The 10,720-nt window shown below is 33.3% G+C and overlaps 1 protein-coding gene across 3 annotated transcripts in view; it reads left to right on the top strand.

The window, feature by feature from the left end:
- SPATA6 (spermatogenesis associated 6) overlaps positions 1-10,720 on the top strand; it is a 162,555-nt gene that overhangs the window by 119,513 nt on the left and 32,322 nt on the right. For 2 of the 3 annotated variants that reach the window (XM_011926232.1, XM_011926231.1), the window contains one exon: positions 723-822. In XM_011926232.1, coding sequence (XP_011781622.1) covers positions 723-822 — 100 coding nt within the window. The remainder of the gene's footprint in view (positions 1-722; positions 823-10,720) is intronic. The other variant, XM_011926233.1, reaches the window with a different exon arrangement.

Below are 10,720 nucleotides of genomic sequence, written 5' to 3'. Positions count from 1 at the left end.
GAGACTCCGTCTTAGGAAAAAAAAAAAAAAAAAGGACAAACTGGGAAGAAAAAAAGGCAAAGATTTAAGCAACATAGCAACATTTTACCTATTTCATTATTATACGAAATAAAGTCATTTATCTATACTAGTGTCAGTTGTGAATTTGAGAAGGGCATAGGAAAGAGAAAGGGATGCTTTGTTTCTTCTTTCACATCTTTAATTTCAACCCCCAGACTGTAATAATAAAGTCATATTTTTCAGTTTTTTAGATGCATTTATTCATAGCTGAGACTAGAGAGATGATATCATCTGTGTTGAAAAGAAACCATTTAACTTCTATGTTGCCCTGCATTCTGAAAAAATGAGCATGATTAAATTGTAAATATTTTTATCTATTATATACATTTTGTTTCATTTCATAAAATTAGGTATTTTTTTCTCAGCAGGAAGGAATTTTTTCACATAGCTTGAGGGTATGATTACTAGAGAATAGGAAGGATATGTAAAGGCATTGTACATAGAATTACTGTTTTAATATGAAAATCTGTATCTTTAATTAAAGCTCCAGATAATTATGTGTGGAAATCATTAAAATGGTCAGATATGTAGGTATGTTCTCCCAAATGTATGCCAACCTTTATTCAGACTATTTGGTGAACATATGGTGAAAACTTGATAGTATAGCATAGACTCAATACCTGATTTTAGTAATAAAAATAAAACTTATTTTATGCCTACAGGTTTCATTCTGACTGGTGTTCACCTTCAAACTGCGATGAGATCCATGACCGGGTAAAAAATGTCTTGAAATCACATCAGGCTCATCAAAGACATTTATATGTTAGTTTCTAAAATTTTCTTTCAAAGGCTATTTATAATAGGTCAAGAAAACCACCAAAGATGCCTAAAGCTTATAAAATTTAGTCACCCGAAAGAAAAAAAGAAAGCAAGCTCCATTTGATGGAAATCAGTGGTTTTGCCCAAGGCAACATATCTAAATTCCTGCTTGACCTAAGTCATTATGCAAAATGTTTGAAATAGACCATCTGAACTATGAACAGTGTTAGTGATAATTATCTTATAAAGTTTCAGTACATAGTGACTTGATGATAATTATTTCACAGCCTTCAAAATATGAGAACTCTTGTTTCATGGTTCAGTATAAAGCAATTTCATCTGCTGCAGATATATTTAATTCTAAATGGTGGCATGAGAGGGTAGTGAGAGGTATGTGTTTTGAAGAAACTTCTCAGTTAATTTGTATGTTAGCTGAATAAAAGAGGAAAAGAACAGGTCAGGTTTGTCAGGTTTAATATTAGAAAAAAATCTATATGAGGATATTTTCTGAGAAAAAGTAGATAAGCATTCATATAAATGACAGCTGGGAAATAATGACAGTACTTTTTTGTGTGTTTGATCTCTTGTTTCATTCATTAGTTTAAACAGCAATCATTTATCATCAATGTGTGTTGGACACCAAGATTAGTCTTGGGGGATATAAGGGGTTTATATGACCTTGGGATCAGTTTTTACAGTTTTAAATTTCTATATACATGCTGTTTTTAAAATTAAACTTCTTTTCAAAGTATGGAAAAGAACACATAGAAAATGTAAAAATAGTAAGTAACAGCTTGATAAATTATAAAATTAACAGTCTTATGTAAACTACCTACCAGATCAAGAAATAAAGCAGTTCTGCAGAAGCCCCTCTTGTTCCTGCCAGCTACTGCCATTCCAAGTGTAAACATTATCAAACTTCTAACAAAGTTATTTATCTTCTAGTAGCAAGATATAATATTGCATGTTTTAAACTTTATATAAATGACATCCTGCCGTGTCTACTTTTTTATTCTTGTTTCTCTTTGGTTTTTCAATTCAAGCATTTTTGAAATTTAGACATCTTGTTTTACGTGGCAGTGTAGCAGTAGTTCATTCTTGTTGCCATAAATAAAATGTAATCATACAATACATTTTATTGTATGAAAATGCTACCATTTATTCATTCTTCCATTGTTGGGCGTTTAGTTTGTTTGGGGTGTGAGCTGTTACAGAGCTGCTGTAAGCAGTATGCACATGTCCTTGGGTGACATTGCATACATTTTATTTGGGTATGTATCTACCAGTGGAATTAATCAGAGGGAATGTGTACACTCAGCTTTAGTAGACACTATCAAAGAATGTTGCACATGGTTTTAACAGTTACACTCCCACTACCAATGTGGGAGAGTTTTACTTGTTTCATATCCTCCCTACTCCTTTGATTGATTGATTGATTGTGTGTGTTTGTGTGTGTGTCTGTGCTTCTATGTGTTTTCATTTGGCATTTTGATAAGTGAAAAGTAATTTATCATATAATGGTTTTAATTTTCTGTGTCCCGTGACAAGTGAATATTCTTATTGGCCATTTGGATATCCTCTTTTGTGTTCACGTCATTTGTTCATTTTTCTACTGGATTGTCTGTCTTTCATTTTTAGGTAAGATTTCCATGTAGATGCTTCATATGAGTTCTTAGATACATGTTTTTCAATTTTCTTTTCCCACTCTGTGCCTTATCTTTTCACTCTTAATAGTATCTTTTGATTAAAAGTAGTTGTTAATTCTAATGAATACAGTTTATCATTTTTCCTTTTTGATTAGCATCTTTATAGTTTTTGTCTACTTTAAGACTTTCTCGTATGTCTTCTGAAGGCCTTTTTTCTTTAACATTTAAATTTATTTTTTAGAATTATCTTTTTCCACATAGTGGTAGCTAGGAGTCACATTTCAAGAAAGGTTCAAGTCTCGTTATTATAGATTTGTCTGGTTTACTTTCTGGTTCTGTTAATTTTGTTTTATATATTTTGAAGCTATGTCATTGGATGGATTATGGAACTTTAATTATGAAATGTCCCTCTTTATCTCTAGTAATATTCCTTGTTTCACAGTATATTTTATCTGATATTAGTATAGCAGCTTTTTTGTCTAGTATATGCATGGTATATAATTTTCAAGTCTTTGGTTTATGTCATTATATGTAAAGGATATATCTTGTAAGTACCATGTGAATTTTTTTTTCAAGAATGAAAATCGAGTATTTTTATGTAGGTTGTTTTGTCTTTTGTTTGGATTAATCAAAATTTTAAACAATTTATTTTCCTTTGTATTAACTCATGCTTCTTTTTAAACTATTTTGTTATTGTTTGCCTTATTTCAACATACATACATGACAAATTATTTTTTGCGACTTTTCTAATAATATGGGAACATGAAAACATTTAACTGTTTTTAATCTGCTTTCTTTTTTGCTTATCTGTTATCACGCATTTTAATTCTACATGTATAAAACACAAGAAATTATTTTTGTTCATCTAGTAACATTTATTTTAATCACATATTATTATTCATTCTTTCTTGCAATTCACTGTTTCCATTTGGGTTCTAGAATTGTTTTCCTTCTAACATGAAGAACTCTCTTTAATACTTCTTTTTATGTCAGACTCCTGGATAAGAATTCTGATTTTTCTTGAAAACATCTTGGTTCTATTTATGCACAATAGTTTTTCTGGATGTAGAATTCTAGGTTAATAGTCTTTTTTTTTTTTTTTTTTTTGGCATTTAAAAGAAGCTAATCCATTGTCTTCTGGCTGCTTCTTTATCTGTTGAAAAGTCAGCTATTATTTGTTTGCAATAATATGACTTTCCCCCTTCTGTTGCATGTAAGATGTGCTATTTGCATTGTGTTTAGTAGTTTTCCTATGATCTATCTAAATGTGGTTTTACTGAATTAATATCCATTCAGTATGCAGAACTCATGTCTTTCATCTGTTTTGGAAAACCCTTAGCCATTCTTTCTTTAAACATTGCTTCCATCCCAATATCTCTTTGCTATTTTTCTAGAACTTCAAATTACACTTACATAAAAATCTTTAAAATGTGTCTCATATGTATCTTATGCCTATATTCGCATTTTTCATTATTTTTTCTCTCCAGTTTGGATATTTACTTTTAAACTGTTCTTTGCTAATTCTGTATTCTTCCATATTTGCATTGATGTTAAAAGTTTGATGAAATTCTGATTTTGAAGTTTTGATGAAAGCTTTTCATGAGGTTTTGATGTTGAAACTTTGATCGATGAAATGGGGCAAATCCTGGAGAAATGCAAATTACTATAACTGATATGGTTTGGCTGTGTGCCCACCTAAATCTCATCTTGAATTCCCTTGTGTTGTGGGAAGGACCCTGTGGGAGGTAATTAAATCATGGGGACAAGTCTTTCCTGTAGCTGTTCTCGTGATAGTGGATAAGTCTTATGAGGTCTGATGGTTTTTAAAAGAGGAGTTCCTCTGCACAAACTCTCTCTTTGCCTGCTGCCATCCATGTAATGTGACTTGCTCCCTATTGCCTTTAACCATGATTGTGAGACTTCCCCAGCCATGTGGAGCTGTAAGTCCAATTATACCTCTTTCTTTTGTAAATTGCCCATTCTTGGGTATGTCTTTATCGGCAACATGAAAATGGACTAATACAATAATTAACTGAAAATGAAATATTAGTGGTTATATATCTATGAAATAAATTGAATTCGTAGTTAAGAACTTTTTCAAGGAGAGAGGCCTAGATGGTTTTTCTGGTTAATCCAAACAAAATTTGAGGAGAACACAATACCAGTCTTGCACATCCCTGAAAATAGAAGAAGGAAAACTCCTCAGGTCATTTTATGAAGTCAGTATTTACTGTAATGCTATAACCAGACAGCAACATTGCAAGAAAAGAAAAATGCAGACAATGGCCCTCATGAATATATATACAAAAATTCCCAAAAACATAGTAGCAAATTAAATCCATCTGTATATAAAAATGAAAATGCATCACAATTAAATGGACTTATTGCAGAAATGCAGTATAAATTTATCCTATTAACTGATTAAGAAAAAGCATATTTCTTATATGTAGTTTCAGCAGACACAGAAAAAGCATTCAATAAAATTAAACACCTTTCATAATAAAAACTCTTAGTAAAGTGGGGGTAGAAGTGAACTTCCTTTGAGAAGGAAGTTGGAAACCTATTTTGGAAACGTATATTTGGAAACCTGTAGCTAACATTATACTCACTGGTAAAAGACTGATTGCTTTTTCTCAAAGTTCAGAAAGAAAACATTGTTTTCTTTAGCGTCATACTGAAAATCTTAGGCAATGTAATAAGGCAAGTAAAATAAAAGTCATAAAGATTAGAAAGGAAGAAACATAACTGTATTTGCAGAAGATATGGTTATTTATAGTAAATAAATAAACAAACTCTAAAGGATCTACAGAATAGCTCATAGAAATAGTGAATTGAGCATGGTCACAGAAAGAAGGAACATCAGTTTTTTTCTATATACCAGCAATGAGCAATTGAAATTTTAAGTTAGAAGATCTATGCCATTTATAATAGCAGCAGTAATTTAAGTGCTTAGCTGAAATTCTAACAATATGTGTAGGATCTGTATGCTGAGAACTGGAAAACACTATTGAAAGAAATCAAGGAAGACAGAAATAAGTAGAGTTGACATAACATGTTCATGGATGGGAGGATTCAATATTTGAATCTCAATTTGATATCTAGATTTTATGCAATCTTAATCAAAATTCCGGCACATGTTTTTAGTAGATATTGACAAGCTTATTCAACAACTTGTATGAAAGGCAGAGAAACTTAAAAAATCAAAACAGTCTCAAAATGAATGAAGCTGGAGGACTCACTGCCTAATTTTAAGATTTTTAGAGTAAAGCACAGTAATGAGGATTGTGTTATATTGAGTAAATTATGGGCACATATATCGAAGGAATAGAATAGAGATTCCAGAAACAGACCCACGTAAATACTGTCAACTGATTTTGACAAAAGTGTAAAGCCAATTAAATGTTGACTTAGTTTTTGTTATCTTTTGAACAAATGGTTCTGGATTTTTTTTTAAAAGCCCCGTTGGCATGTAATTCAAAATAAATCATAGACCTTGAATGTAAAACTAAAACTTCTAGAGGAAAACGTAATAGAAAGTCTGTGTAATTTAAGTTTGGCGATGAGTTTTTATATAGATAGCAAGCACAACATCCATAAAGTTAAAAAAATTGACAAATTAGATTTAATTTGCTCTGTGAAAGTCACTATTAAGAGAAAAAAAAGGCCACAAGTTGGATGAAAATACTTTAAAATCACATATATGAGTTAGGACTTGTATCCAGAGTTAGGAAAAAAAGAAAAGCACAAAACAACAATCCAAACTTAACAAAAAGAAAATAAATAACCAAATTAAATAACGGGCAAAAGATCTGAACAGGCATTTCACCAAAAGAACACATTAAAACATGTTGAATTCGTAATGGAAATGCAAATTAAAACCGTAATGAGATACTACTATACACCTATTAGAATCATTAAATAAAAACAACAAAAAAATTATGCTGACAAGGATATGGAGCAACAGGAATTTCCATTTAATGCTGGTGGGAATGCCAATGGTATAGCCACGATATAAGACAGTTTTAAATAAAATGAAACATATACTTATCATATGACCCGGCAATCCTACTTCTAGGTCTTTATCCAAATGCATTGAAAATTTATATTCACCCGAAAATCTGTACACAAATATTTATAGAAACTTTATGGTTGCCAAAAACTGGAGGCAACAAAGATGGCCTTTATTGGTGATGGTGAACAAACCTATGGTATGTCTGTCTTCAATGGAATACTACTCAACAATAAAGAAGAATGATCTGTTAATTCACAGAACATGATGAATCTTAAATATGGCTTGTTGAGTGAAAGAAGCCAGATCTCCAAAGCTACATGTATGATTTTATTTATATGACATTATTGAAGTAACAAAATTTGTAAGGAGGGACACAGAAGATGTTGGCTACAAGAGAGACCAGCCTGACAGGGAAATCTTCAGGTTTAAGGAACTGTTCCGATTGGTATGGGAGTGATCAATACATAACTTTAAGCATTTGTCAAAACTCATAGATAAATACATCAGAGTTAACTTTACTATATGAAAATTAAAAGAAAAAAGCATGATGTTGTGTCATCCAAGGATGTAATGATTATCATAATTAATGAATATAACAATATTAAAATGTAAGACATGCTTAAATTAAGTGACCTAAATAACTTTGGAATATGATGTTTTAAATGCATATATGGTAAGGCTAAGACAAAAAGCACAACATAGTCCCTATATTCTAGGTCAGGGGTCAGCAAACTTTTTCTGTAGACAGTAAGATGTTAAATACTTTTTACTTTATGGGTCGTAGGATCCCTGTGACAACTACTCAGCTGTATGGTTGTAGCAAGAAAGCAATCGTATGCAGTATGTAAGCAAATGAGCATTTTCATGTACCAAAAAACTATCATTGTGCACTAAAATGTGAACTCCATGTAATTGTCACATGAATTTTCATAAAATATTCTATTTTTATAGTCATTTACAAATGTAAATACAATCCTTAGCTCTTATATCATACTAAATAGTCAGTGCCAGTAATTTGATAACCCCTGCTCTAGTAGATAAATGTGTTTCATATGGGATTAGCAATTCTGAAAATATTTTACACTTGTGTTAGAGTTGAACCAATAAGTAAATAAACTGTAGATAAAGACAGTAGATTTCTCATTGTCAGAAAAATAATTTACAAAGAAGCCAGGAGGATGAAGGCTAAAATGAACTCTGTGATGTTGGGTTAGAGTTTGAGATAAGTTTTAATTCATGTTTATTTAAAAATATATACAAATAGATTGATTCAGAAATAAATAGATATGAAAGTATACCTGAGTTAGTATACATACATATTTCCTAGCTCTGCCCTTCAGAAGGGCAGAAGCAGTGTCAATAGCAATGAGCACAGCCAGATCCCAGATCTTGGTTTCTGAAAAACCTTTTTCCAATAAAAGTTGCTAGCACTCTTGTAACAATGTCTAATTCTGGGGCTGGGGTAGGGAAAATACAGGATTAACATGGAGCATCTTGTAGTGCAGAAAGTGAAGAATTGCTTTAAAAAGGTGATGGAGAGGGAGAGGGGGCATGTCAACAGGACACAGAAGCCAATCTAAATGGGCCTCTAGTGGTCAGTATTGGAATAATATTATATAAAGCAGTAGAATTGGATTATAATTCAAAGAATAAAATAAATATCCAAGAGTCCATACTGATGTAAGTGAAACAATGAATAACTGATAGGGGGAATGGATAAATCTCCATTACAGAATTCTAAATAAATGATTATGAATAATGTAGCCCCTACAGGAAGTAGAGCTTACTTTCATTCCCCTTGAGTGAGTACTGGAGTGACACTGGACTTAGTGACTTGCTTCTAATAAGTAGTACATGGAAAGAACAAATAGTAACTTAGGTGGAAAAATTGTAATGACCCAATAGGTTCTTGTTGTCCACTGCCCACAAAAGCTAGTACACTGAGAAAAGCAGGAGTTACAGTAGAGAAAGTATTTGATAATAACAGGGCCAGTCAAGTGAGGAGATGGGAGATATTTCCCACATCTGCCTCTCTGAGAATTCAGAGGCTCAGGTTTTTAAGATTGCTATGGTGGTTGGGGAGCTGGAGAACTGAGGCAATTGATTAGCTAGGGATGAGGTCACAAGAGTGTTGAGACTATCTTCCTGCAGCTGAGTTGGTTCCAGGGAGGAGTTGCAGGATGAATTGAGTCAGTTCCTTGGTGTGGATCACAAGTCCAGGTGGCATCTCTTGATCTGCCAAAATGCTAATCTGAAAAATACTTCAAAGTTCTTTAGGTTTCACAGTAGTGATGTTATGTACAGGAGCAGTTGGAAAAGTTATAAATTTTAAAACCTCCAGTTACATGACTCTGGGACAGTAAGCACTACAGAAAAGCAAGCTAAGCAAGCAATTACAGGTTATTGTTTAACCGTGCTTATTTTTTTAGCAAAGTTAAGAACCCCCCCCCACCATAATTATAACCTTTTGGCCTTTGCTTTACAAAGGGCAGTTTCAGACCCCTAACAAGGATGGGGTTAGTTTCAGGAAGAGACTATTATCATCCTTACTTTAAATTTAAACCTTCAACTGAATTTAGTTGCTCCCATGATGAGCTTGCCCTATCTGTAGGGATGAACAAAGGCAGTCAGCTTGTGAGGTTAGAAGCAAAATGGAGTGAGTAATATTAGCTTTCTCTCACTGTTAAAATTTTGCAAAGATGGTTTTAAAATGTGGAAGACACCACCTTAAAGAAGTGATAAAGTTAACATCATCAGTGATTACTCAGGTTGATATCATATATCCTTTGATATCATGTGATGTGAGGGGTGTTTCTCTGTGATATTGTTCTGCCAAAGCCATAACTGTAGTCTAAATGTGAGAAAACTTCAGACAAAATCAAATTGAAGGACTTTCTTCAAAATACCTGATCAGTACCCTTCTACATTATCAGTCACATGTAACAAGGAAGGACTATGACACTTGTCACAGATAGGATGGAGGAGACTAAGGAAAAATGATGACTAAATGTAATAGGATATTCTCTGTTGGATCCTGGAACAGAACAAGTACATTATTGGAAAGACTGGTGAAATCCAAATTAAGTTGTCACTTTATAGAATAGTACAGTGCCAATGTTATTCTCTTAGTTTTGTCAGATGTACCATGGTTATATGTTACATTAAGAAAACCTCAGTGAAGGGTGAAGTTTCTGTGTGTAGGAACCCTCTATACTGTCTTTGCAACTTTTCTGTAAAGATAAATATTCCAAAGTAAAACAGTTACAAAGTTATTGAGTTCTTAATTTCAGTCCTTTGTACCTTTAACTGATTTGGTGTGATTCTAGGTCCCTTCCCTCTCAAAGTTACTGTATGTAATTCTTTCTTCTCCAGCAAGACAGATAAAACTCCCTTCTGCCTTTCAGAGGCTTTCTGCTTAGCTTTTTATCCCCTCACTGCATAGTCTCAGACATTCTGCAACTGTCTTGAAGGAACGTTCAGCTCAGTTTTGCACCCATTGTGTCTCAATGAATTTTAGTCTCTAGAGTCGTTAATTTTGTCCTTCTAGCATAGTGAGACTGCCAAAAACCTGCTGGATTCTCTGGCCTGCAGCAGTGGACCTGTGGTTAAAAGAAGCATGGATACTTGACATTTTGTTCTGTACTCAGAATCCACAAATGCCTCCAGGAAAAAAAAAACAAAACGAAACAAAACAAAAAAACTCAAATGCAAACCATGAGCTCACCTCTCTGAGGGTACCTCCTCTCAGGAATCTTAGCACCGCTAATAAATGTTGTTTAAGCAGCTTTCTAATGCGTTTACCACGAGAAAAAAAATTTACATATGTAAGCAAACTACTTGCTGTTCAGAAACACCACTTCGTTGTTTTTTTTTTTAATTATACTTTATGTTCTAGGGTACATGTGCACAACGTGCAGGTTTGTTATACATGTACATATGTATAACATATGTATACATGTACGATGTTGGTGTGCTGCACCCATTAACTCGTCATTTACATTAGATATATCTCCTAATGCTATCCCTCCCCCCTCGCCCCACCCCGCAACAGGCCCCGGTGGGTGATCTTCCCCTTCCTGTCTCCAAGTGTTCCCATTGTTCAATTCCCACCTATCAGTGAGAACATGCGATGTTTGGTTTTCTGTCCTTGTGATAGTTTCCTGAGAATGATGGTTTCCAGTTGCATCCATGTCCCTACAAAGGACATGAACTCATCCTTTTTTATGGCTGCATAGTATTCCAT

This window comes from Colobus angolensis, unplaced genomic scaffold (assembly GCF_000951035.1).
Source record: "Colobus angolensis palliatus isolate OR3802 unplaced genomic scaffold, Cang.pa_1.0 Scaffold68, whole genome shotgun sequence".
NCBI classification, from domain to species: domain Eukaryota; kingdom Metazoa; phylum Chordata; class Mammalia; order Primates; family Cercopithecidae; genus Colobus; species Colobus angolensis.
Note: the sequence above shows the minus strand (reverse complement) of the source record. Positions and strands in the feature narration are given on the sequence as shown.